Consider the following 23,751-nt stretch of genomic DNA (forward strand, 5'->3'; position numbering starts at 1 on the left):
AGCAAAGGAGTCAGAGCAGGCTAGAACCGCCGGAGCGGCGAGCAAAGGAGTCAGAGCAGGCTAGAACCGCCGGAGCGGCGAGCAAAGGAGTCAGAGCAGGCTAGAACCGCCGGAGCGGCGAGCAAAGGAGTCAGAGCAGGCTAGAACCGCCGGAGCGGTGAGCAAGGCAGAGCAGGGGGGACAGGGCTCTGTTCACACGGAACAGACAGGAAGAGAAAGGCAGAGCCAGATACCCACAGGGTACTTGCAGTGAAGTAGCGAGTGGACCACAAACTCACAAACGGGAGTACAGAGACAACAAGCAGGAGTTAGGTGCGAGTTCAGACTCTGCAGAAAAAGGAAGGGAACGGATATAGAGGCAAAACAGGTAAAGGATAGGAGAGAGTTCAGACTGGAACTGAGTGTACGGAGGAGACCGACACTGCAGAGGGATACAGGAGCGGGTCTGGGAATACGGCCCCCAGAGAGGCGGAACGAACAGGCAAGGAGCGTGTTCAGACAGGACAGACAAGATACAGGAGCGGGTCTAGGTAATCGGCCCCTAGAAGGCGGGAGGAACAGGCTAGGAGCGTGTTCAGACAGGACAGACAAGATACAGGAGCGGGTCTAGGTAATCGGCCCCTAGAAGGCGGGAGGAACAGGCTAGGAGCGTGTTCAGACAGGACAGACAAGATACAGGAGCAGGTCTAGGTAATCGGCCCCTAGAAGGCGAGAGGAACAGGCTAGGAGCGTGTTCAGACAGGCCTGGAAATACAGCCTCCAGGATAGGCAGACAAGAGAACACAGAACAGGACCTGGCACCTTCAGAGTGCAAGCACACACTGAATGAAACACTATGCTCAGGCAGGGAATGATTGGAGCAGCTGAGCTATATACCAGGTGACAGACAGCAATAGGCTGAGGACGCACAAGGGGTGTGACCCACAGCAGGTATAAAAAGCAGGAAGTGATCGGGCGCCGCCCTTAAGCAGCAGAAACAGACACAAACAGACAGCATGGAGGGAAGCCAGAGAGACATTCTGGACAGGAGATCAAGTGCGCGCTCTTGCACAGTGGGAGATGGACCACTATGCAAGGACGCCGCCAGGTATGTTACAGAACCCAGGGTGTTGAACCATACGCTCACTGGTCGCTTTCCGATACCTACGTAGAGAGTAGTCTGGATCGCGTGCTCGCGACTCCGGACGAAATACGGACAGCGTGACGGCACGGTGAGATATTGTGTGATCTCCCCGGTGTTGTCCTGACTGTGTGTGAGTGGAATTCCTGACAAATTGGTGGCAGCAGTGGGATACTGTGTGATCCTGCTGGTGCCGTCCCTGACAATTTGGTGGCAGCGGTGGGATATTGCATGATCCTGCCGGTGCCGTCCCTGACAAATTGGTGGCAGCGGTGGGATATTACAGAACATCAGTGGCTGGATTGAGCAATCATTCCTGTCACTGAAAACTTGCACAGTTGTTGGGAGAATTTTGTGCAGAGTTTTAAGAAATCAGACTCAGTGTTTTAATATTTTTTATCTGGGACTTTACTATACGTGTAGCAGTTGCATCCCCTCCCTTCTCTGTTTTTTCTGTCCTATCTTTTATTTGGCAATAATGGCTACACGTGGAGAGAACTGGTATCACCAGCAGGTGAAGACCACTATCATCGCCCGCTGTGAGCTGAGGCAGATTGACCCCACGGGCAAAACCAAGGTCCAAATGATTGCTGAACTGCTGCAAGGGGATGCAGAGCCCGTCCGACAGCAGAGCCCTGATGATGGGGCGGCCAGCCAAGGTGCTGCTGCAGGGGTCCCACCTGTGATTGCCAGCCATACCCGCAACCAGGCTAGTGTGGACCCCCACCCGCAGATGGCCTTGGAGCAGTTTGATGCAGATGATCGTGGCGGACGACTGCAGCTGATCCTGAAATTCCAGGAGCGAGCAGAGCAACAGGCCAAAGCTGACCGAGAGGCTGAGAGAGCTGATCGACAAGCTGACCGAGAGGCTGCTGAGCGCCAGGCCCAAGCTGACCAACAACACCAGCTGGAGCTAGCCCGGATCCCGATGGAGTCATCCTCGACGCAGACCCGTGAGTCCAACAGCACCAACTGCTTTAAACCCCGTCCTGAGCACTTCCCTGTGATGGAAAAGGATGGGGACTTGGACACATTTCTGCGAGGCTTTTAAAAGGCCTGCAGGCTGAATCAGCTGCCCACGGACCAGTGGGCAAAATACTTAACTCCAGGGCTCCGAGGAAAAGCCTTGGAGGTGTTCGCTTCCCTCCCTTGAGAACAAGATGGAGACTATGAGGCCGTCAAGCAGGCCCTGGTTAAAAAGTACCAGCTGACTCCGGAGGTTTACCGGAAAAAGTTCAGAGCCCTCCAACGTGGACCACATGACACCTACAGCGATGTGGTAGACAGGCTCAGAACCAACTTGGAGCAGTGGATCCAAGGACCGTCAGTCACCACCTTCGAGGACCTGAAGGATCTGATGGTGAAGGACCAGTTTCTTCATCTTTGCCCAGTGGAAGTGAGACAGTTTGTGCTGGACCGGGAGCCAAAGGAAGCCGCCAAAGCAGCCCAGATCGCGGATACCTATGAGGCCAACCGCACCCCAGAGGTGCGGAAGTCAGCCGCCGCTAGCTGGAAAGGGGGTAAGCCGATGACCACCCCCAGTGTTCCAGCCAGCCGGCCCTCAGCGGGTCCTGCCCCATCTTCCAGCACCTGGACTGCATTTGACTCCCGTAAGTGTTATCCTTGTGACCAAACGGGTCACATCAGCCTTGTCTGCCCGGAGAGGCAGAAGATGAACCCCACACCTGAGGCCTCAGGGCCTACTGCAGCCATTCTTTTTGTGAGTGGGGCGGTTGGCCGGGCCCGGGAGAACTTACAACCCGTTACCGTGGGAAACACAGTTACTGTCGGCCTTAAGGACACTGGCACAGAACGTACCCTGATCCGCCCTGAGTTTGTGTTACCAGAGGAACTCATTCCTGGGAAGACCCTGACTGCCACCGTGTTTGGGGGTGTTCGCCGTCCCATACCGATGGCCCGAGTTTTCCTGGACTGGGGAGCGGGGAGGGGGTTAAGGGAAGTGGGGGTGTCGGAGAATCTCCCCACTAATGTGCTATTGGGAACTGATCTGGGACGGTTGGATGCCCGATACATTCCTGACAACCCTCCCAGATCTGATATGTCATGTAATGCCGCTGTCAAAAATGTGAATGTGATGTCTAATAAAAGTGTGTGTTGTGGTAAAGGGGTACTCAGCCACCTCACCCCACGGGGTGATGCTGCTGAGGATCCCCTAAAGCGAGCCAGTATAAGTGCTAGGGGCAAGGGGAGCAGGCACGGACACCAGGAAGCCGGTCGTCCCGTGCAGGTGACCAGTGTCACGCCAGAGGGTAACATGGTCAATGGTAGCTGCCCCATGACTAGCACGGCTCCAGAGGTGATGTGGAAGGATGGGGAGAAACACGGGGATCATAGGGAAAGTGGTCCCGTGCCGACGACCAGTGTCACGACGCACTGTGACATGGCCGGTCATAGCTCCCCCCTAGAGAGCACAGCTCTCAAGGTAAAGATTATGACAGGTAAAAAGGTAGGCCGCATAACCAGGCAGGGTAGGAGGAAGGTGTGTCCCCCTGTCTGTCAGGAGTATAGCAGGAAGGTACCCATAGCCTGTCAGAGGTGTGGGGAAGATGTATCTCAAACCGGTCAGGGTGATCGGAAAGCTGGACCCTCTGGTTGGTGGGCAAGTGGATCTGCGGCTTGTCGGATCAGCAGGAAGGGTGGGCTCGGAGGTAGGCTAAAGGGGCGATCTGTAAATCACCCCTTATGCCACCTCAAAGAGGGGGAGATGTCAGGAAAATATTAATATCAGGAAAATGTTCTTCCATATCTGCCTGAGATAGATGATCACCCCCCTCCCTTATTCCCCTTCTGCTCAGCACAAAAGCCCCAATTAACCCACGCCTGGTAAATAGTTTATGCAAATACGACCAGCCAAGGAGTGTTATAACTTCATTAGGAAGTAAGCATCTTGTCCCTGAAAGACGCAGGAGGTAATTAAAATGCAGGCTTGCACTAATTTGCGTGTGACTGTTGAAGCTGCTTCCCGAGCTTCAAAGGGGAATTTGCAAACATGATGACTCCGATATGAATTATGAGATATTATGAGTTCCATACGTCCGGCAATAACGAGACCCAAATGGGTAGTGACCAAATCAGCCCAGGAATGTATAGGTACTTTTCCAGGGCTGTAACCAAAATCCGGGAGCTGCAGCGCAAAAACACCAGAATGGCAGACTGCAGCTATGCAAAGTGTGATATCAAAATAAAGATAAAATCATAAGGAAAAAAATGGCGTAGTCTACAAGCTTCTGTGATCAACGGGCGATGAGTTATCGCAGAAGTTAGCGTTTCTAATAAAAATGTACAGACTGGAGACCGGCCCACATGATGTCACCACAAGGAGCGTGTGACCAGATCTCCCTTAGGTTTAAAAGAATCTATGGAGAAGACAGGAGCACTCATTGCCAGGGGGGAATAAGAATTATAAGCAACGGGTCCTGTTCAATAACAGCATATTCCAACCGGAGCGCCCCTCCTCCACCTATATTGAGTCGTCGCAGCGAACTTTATAGTGTAAGTTTCACTTTTTCATCCTGTTTTATTTTATGTAACTGCCTAAGTATTTTAATGTCCCCTTTGTAACATCCTTGTATATATTTTTCCTAAACACTGCCTCCCTTTTGGATTAAATATAAAATTTAGTAGTTCTGCTTCTGTTGTTCTGTAATCGTTCCCTTCCCCGAAGCCATATACGCTACCAAAACGCAGGCGTCCAGCCAGGCCTGTATTATATTTAAAACTCGGCCGGTGGTGGCAGAGAGTATTAATAATTGGGCTATCGTGAAGCTGACAGTGACCGTACAGAGGGCGTTAAACACGGATTCCAGGCTGTGGAACCCAGGGTGTTGAGCCATACGCTCACTGGTCGCTTACCGATACCTACGTAGAGAGTAGTCTGGATCGCGTGCTCGCGACTCCGGATGAAATACGGACAGCGTGACGGCATGGTGAGATATTGTGTGATCTCCCCGGTGTCGTCCTGACTGTGTGTGGGAGGAATTCCTGACAAATTGGTGGCAGCGGTGGGATACTGTGTGATCCTGCTGGTGCCGTCCCTGACAATTTGGTGGCAGCGGTGGGATATTGTATGATCCTGCCGGTGCCGTCCCTGACATATATATTTTACCTTAACACTATTACGCAATCTTAAGAGAAGTTTTCCCCAAGACAGCAGTGAGGAACACAGTGTGCATTGCAGCTCTAGACTTTCAACCTCAGGAACGTCAATTCGTCAACGCAAGAACATTAGCAGCAGCAGTGTAAGTGGCAGAAGCAATTTCTGTGAGTGTTCACACATTTTTTAGACCAGCTCATGCACCAGCACAACAGAGTACAGGTCTGATACATGGTGAATGACTGGAGAGGATGGTGGAGGAGTATCTCGAGCTCAATATCAATACCATCAGGGAGGGTTTGGACCCTTTTACATTTTGGTCTTCAAAAATGGCATGGAGTGGCATGAGCTCGCCTGTCATGCCTTGGAGGTTTTATCATGCCTTGCAGCCAGCGCTCTCTCAGAATGTGTCTTCAGTGCTGCTGGTGGTGTCCTGACATATAAGTGCAGCCGGCTGTCCCCTGAAAGTGTAGACCGCCTAATTTTCATCAATATGAACAAGTCATGGATCTACAAGGACTTCTGCACCCCAATCACAGACTGTGCAGACTAGGTGATGTTGTAGTTTTTAGTGTGCTGCATTGATCTCATGTAATTGCAGTCTGTGATATCTTTGTCGTGGCTTCTGTGCCTGCTGTTGTTGCTGCTGCTACAGATGTTAACAATAATTTTTCAAAATGTGGAGACTCCTGGTTGGGTCTCCATCTGCTGAGTTGGTTGTAGTGGAAGAGGTGTCGGTCCCCATTATACTATTTGTACTCTGGTGAAATTGATGCCACTTTGGTGGTGTCAACTCCTAATTTTTGGAAATGTGGAGACTCGTGGTTGGGTCTCCTTCATGTGTGTTGCCTGTAGCAGTAGGCATCCTAGACCGGCAGGTCTCCACTTACTTTCAGTCCACTACCTGTGTTACTATCTTCAATTTTTGCACAAATACTACTCTATGAAACAGATTTTCCTGCCATCCAAGTGTGACACTGCAAAAAAGCATCTTGAGCTGTTGCATGTGGTATCGGGGCTCCCAGTTGTTATGATCTGCAACATAAACTAAGGAAAGAATGGGAAAAGCTGTCCCTACAGTAAGACTAAGCTGAATCCCTACGATGTAGCGGGCAGCCAGTTCCTTGTGAACAGACCCACCTTAGTCCTCGGCTAGTCTGAACGGAGACCTATAGAATAAAGGGAGGGGTCCCTAAAAGAACTAAGGACTGGGACAAAAAAGGGACACCTCCTAACGGAAGTTGTTGCAGAGCAAAAAGACAAACTGACAAAAAGTACTAGAGGTCCCAGAGGACCAAGCTAACTAGACAGAGAAAGGCACCGAAGAACCTGGCTATAGAGACAGGCAAAAAACACTGAAGTCCAGCAAAGCCAGAAGGGCGGAGCTGGAATATATAGGCAGCTGGTCACGTGACCGCAAAACACAAGATAGCAAAAACTAACAGGAGGGTTCTAACACCAGTACAGCAAGCCTACACCAATCCCTCTCCCACTACATCTTAATTTGAAGTTAAATTCAAAGCTGTAAATGATGGCTCAGACCCTGATACCTCATGCTTGGCCCATGGCTGCCTGCTGCTGTGCCATTATAAAATTTGTACTGTGGGTCAATTGATGTCACTTTTCCTGGTGTCTGCCCCTAATTTGAGCTGTTTTGGCGGCTTTTGGGCCCTTTTGAAGGTGTTGTGTATGCATTTGGTTTTGCCTCCCATTGAATCCAATGGGGTTCGGCATGTTCGTCGAACCGTTCGTCAAATTATTCAGTGAACATCGGGAAATTCGCCGAGCTGAAATGAACCGAACATTGAAAGGTTCGCTCATCTTTACTGATATCCTGTGTTAGCAGCCAACATAATAATATTACTGGGGATTTAGGGAAATTTTATACATTTAAACCTCTTTGAGATGATAAATTTGCAAAGGAAAGTGGACTTGTTTGGGAATTATCTTCTAAAAAAGATGGCTGGTGATGGAAATGATATTCTAGTCTGGGTAAGGAGGTAGACTTGTCAAAGAGGTGGTCTTCTAAAGAAGTTGTACTGGGTGTCATGTTTGAAATTAATCTCTGCTATGCTGTTTTTTTTAATATATTTATATTTGGGTTTATTTGTCCATACAAATGGTTAAAATACAGGTAAGATTTTAGCCATTTTTATAATTGAGATTGAAATATATTTTTCTTTTAGACTTGGACTACACTACAATTCTGGTCAAGTTATATCAAATCTCATGCAAGTCACAATTTCGAGCTGCCAAATTGACTTTAAAAAGAAACAGCTAACTAATGGAGAAGCCAAATGTGACCTTGCAAGCAAATTCATTTGCCTTAGTTTTTTTGCAAAAGTGATAGCGTGACACATCTCTTTGTGTATTAATTGCATTCATTTCTGGTCCATTCTTTTGGTCGCATGCTGTATTAATCAAATTAATGATTATGCTTTTTGCTTTTAAAAAAATATATATTTTTGCAACTTTTCAATAAAATCTTTCTTTCTTTTGCGATATTTAGGGATATTTCTGAAAAAAATTTAACAGAACTCGTCCATCAAGTTTCCATGGGAATGAAGTACTTAGAAGAAAAAAATTTTGTTCACAGGGATTTAGCAGCAAGAAATGTGCTTTTGGTGACTCAACATTATGCCAAAATTAGTGATTTTGGACTTTCTAAGGCTATTGGTTCTGATGAAAATTACTATAAAGTAAGTTATAAATAGAAAGTAAATGTATTGTGTTAGAATTTATGATTTTAATACCTTACATTTGTGTATAAATGTATATGTAGTGTAGTGTAAGTGCAGTAATATACACATGGATCACTGTTTTTTCCAGTTTCTAGTGTTGTTCTGGTCGTCATCTCCCTTACTTGACTGATTATCTGACTCTCATGGTCACATTGGGGTTTACGTGAGAACCAGAAGTTGCTTAGAGGGCTCACTCACACTAACGTATGTTTTATCAGATAGCACTCGGACCAATGTTATACCTTGGGGCAGTGCAGATCTGCGAGTTTTTCTTCTCATGTTCAATCGGCATGAGAAAACAATTGCAGCATGCTGCGGGTGCTTCCATAATCGGATCACGCACACCTTTACAAGTCTACTGGTGCGTGTGAAACATAGGACTGCACTTGGATGTCAACTGAGTGCAGTCCAATGTACGCGTACAGAGACAATGGAGAAGATGGAGAATTTAAATTCTCCATCTTCTCTGTACCTGTGCTAAGTGTCAGAGTAAGATGATACTCACCTCAAACTCTGACAGAGTTTGAGGTGAGTGTCATTAGCATAATCTGGCCGATTCTCTTGCATTAGAGAATCTATGGCCTTGTTACCCCAACCTTAAAATGTAAGCGTATAGAGTGACAGAATTAAGCTGCATAAGCTTACACTGTAAGAACAACTTCTGACTCTCACATAAACCCCAGTGTTAGCTGGCAAGTTGTAATAGAAATCACGTGATTCAGAAAAGGACTACAGCAAAGTTGTAAACCGGGGATCACTGCAATTGATGAGTATGTTGTAATCATTTTGTTCTGACACAAAGGCGGATTACGGGATCACTAGTGAATCCAAATTGTAAGATTAGACCCTCTTAGTCATATGCGCTCAAAGAAAAGAATGCACATCGGTCATGAGCATAAACAATTCTGTTTATTCGCCTGAGAACAGTTTTCTTATACCATTTACAGAAAAATGTAGTTCCCATTGGAAGTTTCCATCAGTCTCCTCCTTCTCAAAAATATGTTGTGAGAATTTTAGCTATCAGGCCTCTCCCAGTATACTACCCATAACACACAGTTTTTCAGAGCTTTGTATATGAGATAAGAAAATATTAGACCAAAAATTAAAAATTAAAATTTAAAGCACACCTGTCAGCAGGATTGTGCTCAGTAAAGTACATACACTGTCAGGTGGGCGACATTACACTGATTAAAATGATACCTTGGTTGATGAAATCCGTCCTGTGGTTCTTGTGTAATCTTTACTTTCAGTTTGGAGATAATGATATGCTCGTACTCCAAGGTGGCCTGTGGGGTAGGCTCTATCTGGTGCTCTACTTACATATTCATCTGTATGACATAGAGGAGGGTCTCAGTAAAAAAAAATGTTCCCATTATACAGGAGTGGGTCTCCGATAGTGGTAATGCCCATGCTGTGACTGCAAGGGCTGCCAAAATTTGGAAAAAAAAACACTAACAATTTAAAGATACATACAGCTGGGCCACAGTAACAACATGTTCCCATTAGAAAGGAGATGGTCTGCTATTCAGTTATAGGGTACACAGTGAGTCCAACGGCTGCCAAAATTTAGGAAAAACCCCACTAACAATTTAAAGACACATACAGCTGGGCCACATCAACGAGTACGACATGTTCCCATTAGAAAGGAGATGGTCTGCTATTCAGTTAAGGGTATGCAGTGAATCAGCGGCTGCCAAAAATTTGGAGGAACTCCAATGCCCCTTGCAAGAGACGTAGAGGTCGGAGGGCCTCCTGAAAACAATGTTCCTATTATTAGGAAGTGTGTCTCCCATAATGTTTGCCTATGCAGCAAAGCAACAGCTGCCAAAAATTTGGAGGAACTCCAATGTCCCTTGCAAGAGACGTAGAGGTCGGAGGGCCTCCTGAAAACAATGTTCCTATTATTAGGAAGTGTGTATCCCATACTGTTTGCCTATGCAGTGAAGCAACGGCTCCCAAAAATTTGGAGGAACTCCAATGCCCCTTGCAAGAGATGTAGATATGTTGATATGGTACATATGGTGGTGATAAGGTGGTGGAGGATGAGGGTGCGGAGAAGCAGGAGGACAAGAGAAAATAGACAAAATCAGGAAGCGCATACCCATGTCTGGGTGTGAAGACAGAGATGCTTGGGAATAGAGTTAGACCTCCCAAAAAAAAGACACTGGATTTGAGTTTATGTTACGCTGCTATCATTCAGTGGTGTGGAGAAGTCTGACCCAATCCAGCCCTTGTTCAATTTTATAAGAGTCAGCCTGCCATCATTTTCAGCTGACAAGCTGATGCAACTATCGGTTATAATTCCACCAGCGGCACTAAAATCCCACTCTGACAAAACGCTAGCGGCAGGGCAGGCCAGGACCTCCAAGGCTTAGAGAGCCAGTTCATACCACGTGTCCAGCTTGGATACCCAATAATTATAAGGCACAGAGGAATCATGGAAGACATTGGTACGGTTGGCAAGGTACTCCCTCACCATCTTCCGAAACGTTTCCTTCCTTGGAAGAAGGCCTCAGGGCCTGTGCGATGGGAGGGTCTGAAAAAACTGTCCCAGAACTTTGACAGTGTTCCCCTGCCTCTGCTGGATTGCATTTGTGTCTCTCTTGCCTGTACTCCTTGTTTGTCCAACGAAATGTGATCTCTGCAGCCAGCATTTTCAGATGGGAATTTTTTAAATACTACTGCCCCATTTTATTAGGCCTGTCCTGCAAGGGAATAAAAGACAGAAAGTTCTCCTTGTAGCATGGGTCTAGAAGTGTCACCAACCAATAATGACTGTCACCGAAAATTTAGACAACGCGAGGGTTACGGGAAAGGCAGCGTAACATAAACTCAGCCATGTGTGCCAGACTGCAAAGAGACAAGATTTCCGTATCCTCACCAAGAGGATGACTGACCATTCTCTCCTCCTTATCATCCTCCTCTTCCTCCACCTCCTGTCCTCAGGCCATCCACTATATTAACCCAGTGTGCCGTCAGCGAGATGTACTATCCCTGCCCACAAGCACTTGTCCACGATTCAGTGGCTAGGTGGACTTTCCCAGTAACTGCGTTGTTGAGGGCACGTCTAATGTTGTGGGACACATGCTCGTGTAATGCGGGGACTGCACACAGGAAGAAATAGTGGCGGCTGGGGAACGAGTTCCAAAGGATGGCCGCCGCCATCAGATTGCGGAAAGCTTCCGTCTCCATGAGCCTTAAAGGCAAAATTTCGATCGCAAGCATTCGCGAAATGTATGAATTTAGTAGTTTGGCCTGCGGGGCGTTGGCTGCGTATTTGCGCTTGCGTTCCAAGGACTGGGGTAGGGACAACTGAACGCTGCGCTGGGACAAGGACGTGGATGTGTTTGCTGATGGTGCTAGTTGAGAGTGTTCAATGACAGGTGCAGGGCGCGATGCATCTTTGCATGCGCCATGGACAGGGGATTTGCATGCATGCACAACAGGGGAGGAAGCAGTGGTGTCATCCGCAGACACTGTTGGTGGACCCTGGGGTTCGGCCCACTTAATCAGGTGCTTTGCTGTCATATGCCTGATCATGCTGGTGGTGGTCAGGCTGCTAGTTTTGCTACCTCTGCTGATGCTGGCCTAGCAAGTGGTGAAAATGGCCTTTTTGGGGTTATCTGCAGAGTCTTTAAAAGATAACCAGACTCAGGAAGACCTAACAGTTGTACTGGCAACTTCTGTTGTGTTGGTGTTAGGAGGAACACTTTGCCGCCTTGTGTCTGTGACCACCACACTGCTTCTTCCTGCCTGTTGTGGTGCTACGCCTCCCTCCCCCTGTGTGCAGCTGTCCTCGCTCTGTATGTCCCCCTGCCAGGTTGGGTCAGTTACTATATCATCCACCACCTCGTTTTCCACTTCTGCAGCCTCTTTCTTCTCCTGACTTTCTGGCAATTGTGTCTCATCATCATCACCATCATCCACCTCTTGCGACAGTAATTGTACTTTCCCACCGTCGCCTTTGTGTGACCGTGGCTTCTCCAAAATTTGGGCATCGCTACATGCGATCTCCTCTTGACTCACTTGAAGCTGGCCAGGCGAGAGGCCCGAATCTACAAATGGAAAAGTGAACAGCTCTTCTGAGTGTCCAAGTGTGGAATCAGTTGTCTCGTGGCACTCGGCATGGTGGGAGGAAGGAGGATCAGGGTGAGGAATATGCGGTCCAAACTCACGGCTACTGAGACATGACCGTGTGGAAGACAGAGTGGTGGTGGTGGCTAAGTGACTGGAAGCATTATCTGCTATCCAACCAATAACCTTTTGACACTGCTCTGAGTTCAATAGTGGTGTTCCGCGGTCCCCTAGTAATTGGAACAGAAAGGTCAAGCGACAAGATGTGAGTGTTTGTTGTAGCACAATTTCAGCTTGCCCATGGCCACGTCCTCGGCCTCTACATGCACCATCACTATCACGTCCACTTCCCCGTCCCTTGCCACGCACTTTGCCCATTTTTAATGGAGGACAATATTTTCCACGTTCACGAGAAATGGCTGAATTTGGAACGCAGTTATATGTGATACGTCTGACAGAGAACCACAATTTTAAATAGCAGGCCTGTAATTTGCTCATACTACTCTTCACAGACACCTAGTGTGAATAGCTTGACCGACACACTGAAACAAAATGAAAATGGAAGAAAAGTCTGATTTTGGAACACTCTTATAGTTGTTATGTCTGACAGAAAACCACAGTTTTAAATAGCAGGCTTATAATTTGCTAATATTATCCTTCACAGACACCTAGTGTAAATAGCTTGACCGACACACTGCAACGGAATGAAAATGGAAGAAACTATTCTTCACAGACATCAGACACCTAGTGTGAATAGCTTGACCGACATATTGCAACAGAATGAAAAAGGAGGCCAATATTTTCCAAGTTCAGTTTAAATTTCTGGATTTTTATTGCTGAAATATGGAACAGATCTGGCTTTATTCTGCAGTGAGAACAAGCAAATGGAGCAGAAAAATGGTGTACTCTGGATTGCTTTTTAAGCAAATAACCAGGATTAAGAAAAAAAAAAAATTCCCTGGCCCCTGTTATCTGGGGCTATGTCTACAAATATCTGTAAGAACAGCAGCAGGAACGTTCAATGGACCCTCTTGCACTATATTATTATTAGTATTATTATTAATAATAATAATATTATTATTATTAATAATTTATATAGCGTCATTGATTCCATGGCGCTGTACATAAGAAGGGGTTACATACCAAATACAGATATCACTTACAGTAAACAAACTAACAATGATAGACTGGTACAGAGGGAAGAGGACCCTTTCCTTGCGGGCTTACATTCTACAGGAATGGGGAAGGAGACAGTAGGTTGAGGGGTTGCAGTAGCTCGGGAGTTGTTGAGGTGGCAGCAAGAAAGGTCATGGCAGGCTGTAAGCTTGTTTGAAGAGATGGGTTTTCAGGTTCCGTCTGAAGGATCCAAGTGTGGTGAATAATCGGACGAGTTGAGGCACAGAATTCCATAGGACAGGGGATATTCGGGAGAAATCTTGGAGGCGATTGCGTGAGGAACAAATAAGTGTAGAGGAGAGAAGGAGGTCTTGCGAGGACCAGAGATTACGTGAGGGAATATATCGGGAGATTAGTTCAGAGATGTACTGAGGAGAGAGGTTATGGATGGCTTTGTAGATCAGTGTTAGTAGTTTAAACTGGATATGTTGGGGAAATGGGAGCCAGTGAAGGGATTTGCAAAGGGGGGTAGCAGAGGAGTAGCGAGGCGAGAGATGGACCAGTCGCGCAGCAGAGTTAAGGATGGACTGGAGGGGTGCGAGAGTGCTAGCAGGTAGGCCACAGAGGAGGATGTTGCAATAGTCGAGACGGGAGATGATGAGGGCATGCACATGCAGTTTAGTAGATTGAGGGTTGAGGAAAGGACGGATTCTGTAAATATTTTTGAGCTGGAGGCGACAGGAGGTGGCGAGAGGTTGGGTGTGGGGTTAGAAGGACAGGGCAGAGTCAAGGGTTACTCCGAGGCAGCTGAGTGTCGGTACAGGGGAAAGAATGATGTCATTTATTGTGATAGAAAGATCAAGTGGGAAAGATATGTGAGATGGGGGAAAGATAATGAGTTCAGTTTTGTCCACATTGAACTTGAGGTAGTGGGATGAGAAGAAGGAGGATATGGCTGCTAGACATGCTGGGATTCTGGACAGCAGAGAGGTGAGGAAAAAGAGAGCACCAGATATCCAGCGGATCTTCATTAAAATATAGCTTTTATTGGAAACGTATAAAAGCAGCCATGTCACAAGGACAAAACACGGAATACTAATCCACAGAGCATGGTAGTCCCAGCAGAGAGGTGACATCTGGGCCAGAGAGGTAGATCTGGGTGTCATCAGCGTACAGATGGTACTGGAATCCATGGGATTTTATGAGCTGTCCCAGGTCAAGGGTATAGATTGAGAAGAGTAGGGGTCCTAAGACAGAGCCTTGAGGGACTCCAACAGAGGGGGCGGGGTGAGGAGGTAGTGTGGAAGTGGGAGACGCTAAATGTGTGATTAGAAAGGTATGAGGAGATCAAAGATAGGGCAAGGTCTTTGACCCCAAAGGAAGAGAGGATCTGTAGTAGGAGGCATTGGTCAACTGTATCAAAAGCAGAGGACAGATCAAGAAGAAGGAGTACAGAGAATTGTCTGTTAGCTTTGGCTGTAAGTAAGTCATTGGTGAGTTTGGTAAGGGCAGTTTCGGTGGAATGGTGGGGACGGAAGCCAGATTGTCTGTTGTTGAAGAGAGAGTTAGATGAGAAGTGGGAGGAAAGTTCAGCGTGAATGTGTTGCTCAAGGAGTTTAGAGGCAAATGGTAGCAACGATATGGGGCGATAGCTGGACAAGGCGGTTGGGTCGAGGGATGGCTTTTTGAGGATGAGCGTGATTGTGGCATGTTTAAAGGCAGCGGGGAAGGTACCAGAAGATAGTGATAGGTTGAAAAGATGGGTTAAGGATGGGATGAGTGTGGGGGTGAGGTTGGGGAGGAGGTGGGATGGCATGGGGTCAAGTACACATGTGGTGAGGTGGGATTTGGAGAGGAGACGAGCAAGGTCTCTTTCCGATATGTTGGGAAGGGAGGTTATGGGGGTAGGGCAATGGTGTGGAAAACAAAGAGTTTGTAGTGGTCGGACAGTAAAGACTTGCCGTGTTTGGTTAATCTTGTTTTTGTGTTGCAAACTCCTCAGCAGAGATGACGGAGGTCGGAGGGGGCAGTGGATGGCGGAGGAGAGAGTTAAAAGTGTTGAATAGCTATTTGGGGTTGTAGGATAGGGAAGATATGAGGGTTGTGAAGTAGGCCTGTTTAGCAGAGGTGAGTGCTGATTTGAATGCGAGTGTTGCTTCTTTGAATGCAGTGAAGTCATCATGAGTATGTGTTTTCTTCCAATGCTGCTCCACAACCCTAGACGCTTGTCGCAGCTGTTTAGTGAGGTTGTTGTTCCAGGGTTGCCTGTTGACTCGTCATGCTCTGCCATGCATAAGAGGGGCGACCGAGTCAATAGCTGATGCGAGAGTGGCATTGTAGAAAGCAGTTGTGCTGTCTGTGTCATGAAGTGAAGATATGGATGTCAGTGGTAGAACAGAGTCAGAGAGTGTGTGGGTGTCTAGATGTGCAAGGTTTCTGCAGGGGTGTGCCAGTTGCTGGACATAGGTGACAGGTGAGGAGGACAGGGATGAGAAAGTGAGTAGATGATGGTCAGATAGGGGTAGGGGGGAGGTTGTGAGGTTAGATAGGGAGCAGAGTCAGGTGAAGATGAGGTCTAGTCTGTATCCGTCTGCGTGGGTGGCTGAGGGGGACCACTGAGTAAGTCCAAAGGATGAAGTAAGCGACAGGAGTTTGGATGCTGTTGATTGGTGAGTGTCAGTGGGGATGTTGAAATCGCCCATGATGATTGTGGGAATGTCAGCAGAGAGAAAGTAAAGAAGCCAAGTGGAGACTTAGTCAATAAAGGCTGTGACCGAGCCTGGAGGTCGGTATATGACAGCCACTTGGAGGTTGGAGGGAGAGTAAATGAGGACAGAGTGGACTTCAAAAGAAGGGAGAATAAGGGAGGAAAGAGGAGGAGTAGGGCTAAAGGTGCAGTTGTTAGAGAGGAGAAGACCCTCTCCTCCACCATGTCTGTTACTAGGGCGAGGAGTGTGGGTGAAGTGCAAGCCACCGTAACACAGTGCAGCAGGGGAGGCAGTGTTGGAGAGTGTCAGCCATGTCTCTGTGATGCCCAGGAAGCAGAGATGACGAGAGGTAAAGAGGTCGTGGACAAAATGGAGCTTGTTGCACACAGAGCTATATGCACTATATACACTATACACACACTATATGCACTGCAGTCTGCCACATACACTGCCTCCCTGCCTAACTCATGCTGTCACCACTGAATATATGCAGCTGGATTAGTCCTCAGAAGGACTGTTAGCTCAGTTGGATATACAGTATATATATATATATATATATATATATATATATATATATATATATATATATATATATACAGTATGTTGTGGAATACCTATACTAACGAAGCAAATCTCTCCCTGACTCAGCAGCACCTCTCCCTACTCTGCCTGATTCTGGAGAGACTATGACGAGCATAGCGGTGCCAGGTCTTATATACACCTGATGATGCTGTGCGGCCAGCCAATCACTAATGCCCACAACCAACATGGCTATAGCATTACAGTGCATGGCAGGCAATCCCTGCAGGTTCATTGGCTCTCTAAAGAGAGCAGGGAGGGGACCCGAGTTCCCGCCCGAGAAACCCGTAAATACTCGCCAAGCTCGTCAAGCACAGTGATGCTCGGGCGAGTACCCAGCAGTGGCGAGCATATTTGCTCATCACTACAGCAATTGAATCGATCATGTGCCTGAGAGAAGCTGCAGCACATGGTCTATGGTCGCCCTGAGTAACGGTTCCCCCAGGATTCCAAAGAATTCATGAAACCCGTCTCGCCCTATCTGAACCTAGCGGCGTGCGTGCAACACAGTACTTTGCCAGTGATTTTGTCACAAGTAGTACACCCAATGTACCTCATTTGGCACATCAGACATGTGATACAATTCAGAACATACTTAGAATCACAGTTTATGAAGGAATAAATGTTGTAATTATTGGTGGGAGATATTGTAAAGGAACAAATTTTGTCTAGTGCAAATACACATACATGCATTTACTACCTGCGCATTTATGGAAACCCTTAGTGGTTAACCAGGTAGATGTCGGGATGGATTGTCTCAATAAACTGGGGGACAGCATGTTACCAAGTGTAAGCCCACTTTAAGCAACGCATCTGCAGCCATTGTCAATGATTTTATGTAGAGTGTTATCTTAGTTCATTACAGGTAAGTATTTAAGGATAATTGCTTTTATATAATTGAACTGTGGACTATGCGCAGTCGAGAATGTAATAGGGGAATGTATATTATTCCTGGAGGAATAACCACTGTGTAGTAAGAGAGATCTAGGTTAACTAGAAATATTATTAAAAGCATGTTTGACATTGAGGCTGTTGTAGTCTCTGTCAATTACGGTAATCTTTTGCCTATAATTGCACTCTCCTATATGCCATATAATTTAGATTCATGATTGAACAAGAGAAAACTCATCTACTTCAAAACATAGTCTGCAGCATCATGCAATGGCGTGAAATGCTGCTCCAGCCATGGAACACCCCTTTATTGTAGCAACTACTTTGCATAACCCATACAGTTCCAGCCACAGCCTGATCTTAGTGTCAGGTTATAGTTTTTCCCCTTACACTGTGATAGCCACAGTGAGCCCCCATAAAGTTCTAGCTGCAGTATGTTCCCTCTGTGCAATTTTAAATACAGTACTCCCCCATACAATATCAGCCACAGTAAGTGCCGGCTAGAAGACTCTCCACTGCCAGCCACAGCAAGCAATGCTCTTAGACAGCCAGGATGGCAAGAAAAGTCAAACCCCACATAAAAAAGTACTTATGCCATATTCCTAGCCGCTTCAGAATCCTCGTGTTAGAAATTATTTCTGCAAATTGCACATAACACACAATACAGGTGAACTTTTTTTAATTTAATTGCTATATTTCTGTCTTAAAGGCAAAGAGTTGTGGAAAATGGCCAGTCAAGTGGTACGCACCAGAATGTATTAACTACTATAAATTTTCTAGTAAAAGTGATGTATGGAGTTTTGGTGTGCTTATGTGGGAGGCGTATTCATATGGACAAAAACCATATAAAGTAAGTTTACATATATTTCCAATGAACAGCATATTCATTTTTTATGCAAATATTTTACATAGCTCATACGTGATATAAGAACTTTGTCAACCAGAAGATCGAAAGGGTTATGTGTGTTTTTGCAGCTAAGGCCACGGCCCCACTATCAGTATTCAGTCAGTATTTTTTCTGAAGAGTGGGAGCTAAAACCAGGAGTGGGTGATAAATGGAGAATTGGTGACTTGTTTCTATTATACCTTTTCTCTGATTGTTCATCACCTGGTTTTGTCTCCCACTCCTGAGAAGAAATACTGACCGAATACTGATAGTGGGGCTGTAGCCTCAGCGTCATTCACTTCAATGGTGATCCCACCTATGATTAAGTGTCGCACTGTGTCCAGATTTAAAAAAAACATGGTTGCTTTCAACCAATTATCATGAACAAACCCTCATGTTTGCAGTGACTTAGAACATGATGCAATAGCTTTATAAATTGTGACCTCATATATACCTGATACCATTTTCCATGATGGATCAAAAAGGAGAAAGGGGAGAATATCTGTCCAGAAAAGTCTTCTCAGCAAAATGGACAGATGAGTGCCACGAGTCACATCAGTCGTTATTAGTATGCCTCCAATGAGACAACCCTTTCTATTAATTTTCTGTTCATCATAAAGGTAATAGGAGAATATACAGACTTAGGGCTCTTTCATACAACTTTATTTTTGGTCCGTGAAAAAAATTAGCCGCACTTGGACCAATGTTATTTAATGGGGCGGTGCAGGCAAGCGATTTTTTTACTGACTGAATCTGCGTGTGAAAAATATTGCAGCATGCACTAGTTTATTCCGTAAATTGGATGAGACTCAGCCATTCAAGTTTATGGGTATGTAAAAAAAAATCGGAAGCCGTACAGAGCCACAGTGTAGTATCTGATTATTATGGATACATTGCAATCCTGTGATTAAATATTATAATAACGTAAATTATAAATTGCTGGTGCTTTAAAAATAATGTATTGCACTCGGATGATAAGTGAGAAAAAAAAATCGTCTTACTTTTCTGGATGAAACTCTGACCAATTTTTTATAAGTTTGTGTGAACCTATCCTTACTGAATAAATTCTTTTGCCCTGTGTACATTCTTTGCTTTTTTTAATAAACTTTTCAGAATGTCAGGTCAAGTATAACCGTCATCTACAAACATTACATTCAGGTTTTGTGCTGTCAGAATCTGCATCCATTTACAATCAGCCTGTCATTTTTCTGATGGCTAATGACAACTCTGAGAAAAAATGTGCTGTGAGCATCTTGGTGACATGACAGGATGTATATCCAGGAATTGAAGATATCTATGTGGATATGATTGGAATCAATAGCAATGCAATTCATCTATAAAGCCGTTTGTGCGTATTCATTTTTATTTATACATTTGTATAGGGAATGAAAGGTGGAGAAGTATCCCAGATGATTGAAACTGGAAAACGTATGGAGAGCCCACCTAGGTGCCCATCAGAAGTTTATGACCTAATGAAATTATGCTGGACCTACAAGTGAGTGACATAGGATATTGAAACCTTTCAAATATTAATATTTTTTTAAAGTGACAGTCCCATAAGAAAATGTTTAACTTTTAGTCCCATTGTACTTTTTGCGGTATAAGTGTTGGTGTTAAAAGGGTTGACCAGGCTTAGGGTTCAAATCTGCAGTCACTCCATCTGAAAGGAGACTTGTGAATCCTCAAGGTGTGCAGTCCATGCAGTCAGGATTCGTCGGTGACAGCACCAGGAACGGGCGGTCAAGTGACCGCAAGTATGCGATTTGCGTACTTCCAGCCACATTTAGACTAGACGTATCCGGACTCACTCACACAATTGCATTGAGCGAGGCTGCGCATATTTAGGCTATGTGCCCACGTTGCATTTATGAAGCAGAAAATTTCTGCTGCATAAATGCAAGTCCTCTCCCGGAAAAACGCATGCGGAATTCCGCACGCGTTTATCGCGCGTTTTCCACATGCGGAATTGCCTTGCATTTTTTATGCATTGGACAAAGGCAATTCCGCTTGCGGAAACGCAAAATTAAATGACATGCTGCGGATTTTTGAACGCGGCATAAACGCTGCGGAAAAATCCGCAGCATGTGCATAGAACTTGCGGAATCCCATTGGGGAACATGGGGTGCGGATATACATGCGTTTTTCAAGCGTTTACGCTGCGGAAATTCCGCAGCATATACGCTTGAAAAATGCTACGTGGGCACACAGCCTAAGTCAACATGTGACCACATGTATGGAAATGGTTGGTGCTGGCACCAAAGAATCCTCACAGTGCGCACTGTGTGTGTTGTGAGGATTCACAAGTCTGTAGTCACATAGAGTGATTACAAACTTGAACTCCAAGCCTGAACAATTCATTTAATATACTTACTGATCGGCACTTTCTCCCATTACCGGCACTCAACTGCAACACAACTTCTTCTGTTCTTCTTAATGCACTGAGATCTTCTAAGTAAAATATGGCATTAAACTTCTGTACCATGATGAATAGCACAGTAATAGGCACTAAAATTAAAGGGAATTTTTCACTAGATTTTTTATATGGAATCTGACAGCAGCATGATGTAGGGGCTGAGACCCTGATTCCAGTGATGTATCACTTAGTTTACTAGATGAATCAGTTGTAATAGAATCCCCATTTTCTCTGCTGCAGATCCCAGAATTCTGAGCTTTGTATAAACCCACCCACACCACTAATTGATAGCTTTCTGTATATATTGTATATTGACAGAAAGCTGCTAATCAGTGGTGTGGGTGTGGCGCCCCTGCGGGTTCAGTCACCACAGTGGTACTGCATCTCACCCAGAGGTGTGGTATCCCACTCTCAGGTAAGGATAGAGTGCTGCCTGGGACCCTAACACCTGCACCCAACACTACACTACTCCAGACGAGCAGGAGGGGCAAGATGCATTGCTGCGCTGCTGAGCCCTTGTAACACGGGTACTTTAGATGCAGTGACACAGAAACACAGAGCAGCCAATACGGGGTTAATAAACAGGGGAGGTTTATGATAACAGGGTCAACCTCCACATAAGGAGTAACAGGGGAAAAAACAAGGGAAGTAGCAGGTAAAAGTCTATTACTGACAGTTCACAGTTTAACTAGATGTAGCGGTTCGACTCTGCTACATCTAGTTAAACTGTGAACTGTCAGTAATAGACTTTTACCTGCTACTTCCCTTGTTGTAATCAACAGTTTTTTCACTTAGCTGACTCTTGCTCCTCACAAGCAAGTTGCCAGCTGATGCCGGTGTTGATTTTTTCAGGCGTCCCTGCCCAAACAATGCTCCATCTTCTGGCGGCAGCGGGTGGTCTCCGGTTTTACCTGCTGAACCCCTAGTCCATAACACCGCACCTCACGTGCTCGGCTTCACGGACCCTGCGTCTCTTCTCCCTCTAGTCGGTTTGACTCCTCCACTACACTCAGATCTTGCTCCAAGTACTGTAGCCAGGAGCCTGGACCCTCTCACACTGCTCTGCTGAGCAGGACCCAGCTCCACTTTTCCGTTCAAACGTGCTCGTCTCTTCCTCTCCCTAGCCATGCCACCAGTTCCCAGGTCACCTGACCTCCCAGCTCTCACTCTGGACACGCCCCCAGCTTCCCAGTCACCAGTCTTCCCCCTGCAACCAGAGGCACGGCCCCGGCAGTTCCGGATCCCTTTCTCTGAAAGTACTTACACCCCGGTCTTCCCCCTTACACTCTGTCCCTGGCTGGAGTGGGGGAAACCAAGAGAGGGGGAACCATGTAGTAGGTGTGGGTGGAGGAAGCTGTTCAGGAGAGCACTTGAGAAGGAGGATATAAAAAGAGAAGCTATCTTGTGAGGTAGTCAGTCAGTCAGCCAGTCGGAAGAGACAGTTGGGAGCAGGAGCTCTACAGGAGCTCTGCTCAGGAGGAGGGCCTAGTGAGAGAGGCCCAGGACAGACTGAAGAGAGAAGAGGAGCAGGAAGGAAGGCTACAGAACAGAAAGGATCCTAGGGGTACAGGAAGTGCTGGAGGCCACCCGTACGCACGAATCTACCAGGAGTGTAAGGATCAGGCCGCAAAGGGGACCGGCCCCCAACTAGTGAGAATTGCAATATTCAACTAGAAACTGGAGGCTTCTACATTTCCAGGGTGTAGTTGCCATAGCCGCAATTAATCGCCAAAAAAAGTAGCCACATAAGATCCAGGGAACTCCAGGTTGCCCGCCAAGATCTGCTATTACCGGCTTGGGACACTGTTTGCGAGGCGCAGAGCAGGAGGGTGAGAGCCAGCGCAGGAAGACGACCAGGAGGAACACACAGAAAGGGGTCCCGCTAAGTGCTCTGGAATTACCTGAGGGTTTGCTGAACCCCTCCCTGAGTAAACACCGGACGACGTGGGTGGTTATGAACTGCAGTTGTAACCAGGTGCATCGTGATAATCGTGAGTAAAACCCTGAAGACTGCACCCCACTGTCTCTGTGAATTATTGTTGCACCATCACCCCCTGCACTACACTGCACAACCACAGTTACAGCAACATCTGTTACATCCCCACTACTCTGCCCTGGAGCTAAGCTCTACCTTTGGAGAACTAAACCAACCCTGCTGCATTAACAACAGCTCCAGAGGACCTGCTCTGCAGCGGCGGCTCCCTTTAGCCGCATACCACAGTTGGCGTCACGAACATTAAACTTTAAGAACTATAATCCCCTTTAATTCCCTTTTTATTGACCGCCCTGGGTCACGGAGCGGGTCACTGCCACTGTGGCATCCCCAGCCCCAACGACCGGCCCGGCTACCGAGTACCCCACGGCCCAGGGGGCGAGTCATGGGCATGGTTGGACCAGGAAGCATGCAACACTTAGTCCTCTAGTGATAATTTTCTGCTGATAAAACACTGATTTTATTGAAATAACAAATCATAACCTGAATCACTGTAATCAGCGTCTCAGCTCCTATATCAGGCTGCTCTCAAATTGCATAGTAAAAACCTGCTTACAGATTCCCTTGATATGAGTGATTAGTGATTTATAATGTCTCCCTATTATGTTTTACAGAGTCGAAGATCGTCCTACTTTTCTCAGTGTTGAGCTTAAACTCCGAAATTACTACTATGATATTTCCCAGTAAGATCTTATAGTAATTTCACTTGCACAATTTCTGCCTTTTATTTGCTTCCCTGAAACCAGGAAAAGTGTATACACTCAGACTTTTATTTACAGACATTGCCTTCTGTATAAACCTTACATTTTTGAATAAAAAGTACAGTATGTGATATTACTCTAGATGCAAAGTTACTATAGAAGAGTGAAAAAACTATGAGGATTTCAATGTAATGGACTAAATCATTATGTTTTTAAATATTAAAAAGTATTTTCCTGCTGTTTCAGGTTTTTTAAGAAAATGACACAATAAAGTGATTCAAAACAACAATTTTTCTTGATAGAATAATTATTTTCTGGTCGAAACTATGTTATATAGTGTTACACGCACGTCGCCTAAGTTCAGATAGGGGCGAGACCGGTTACATGAATTTGTTGGAATCCTGGGGGAACAGTT

General features: G+C 46.1%; 1 protein-coding gene across 4 annotated transcripts in view; it reads left to right on the forward strand.

Annotated features, from left to right (window-relative positions):
- Positions 1-23,547, forward strand: part of SYK (spleen associated tyrosine kinase) — a 383,129-nt gene extending 359,582 nt beyond the window's left edge. For 2 of the 4 annotated variants that reach the window (XM_073671015.1, XM_073671016.1), the window contains 4 exons: positions 7,744-7,933; positions 18,053-18,193; positions 19,612-19,724; positions 23,250-23,547. In XM_073671015.1, the coding sequence (XP_073527116.1) occupies positions 7,744-7,933; positions 18,053-18,193; positions 19,612-19,724; positions 23,250-23,322 (517 nt within the window). In that variant the 3' untranslated portion in view covers positions 23,323-23,547. The remainder of the gene's footprint in view (positions 1-7,743; positions 7,934-18,052; positions 18,194-19,611; positions 19,725-23,249) is intronic. The other 2 variants (XM_073671017.1, XM_073671018.1) reach the window with 1 other exon arrangement.
- Positions 23,548-23,751: the final 204 nt, after the last annotated feature.

The sequence above is a fragment of the Phyllobates terribilis genome, unplaced genomic scaffold, assembly GCF_046119375.1.
Source record: "Phyllobates terribilis strain yellow unplaced genomic scaffold, ASM4611937v1 Scaffold_1__5_contigs__length_1240528914, whole genome shotgun sequence".
Lineage (NCBI taxonomy): Eukaryota > Metazoa > Chordata > Amphibia > Anura > Dendrobatidae > Phyllobates > Phyllobates terribilis.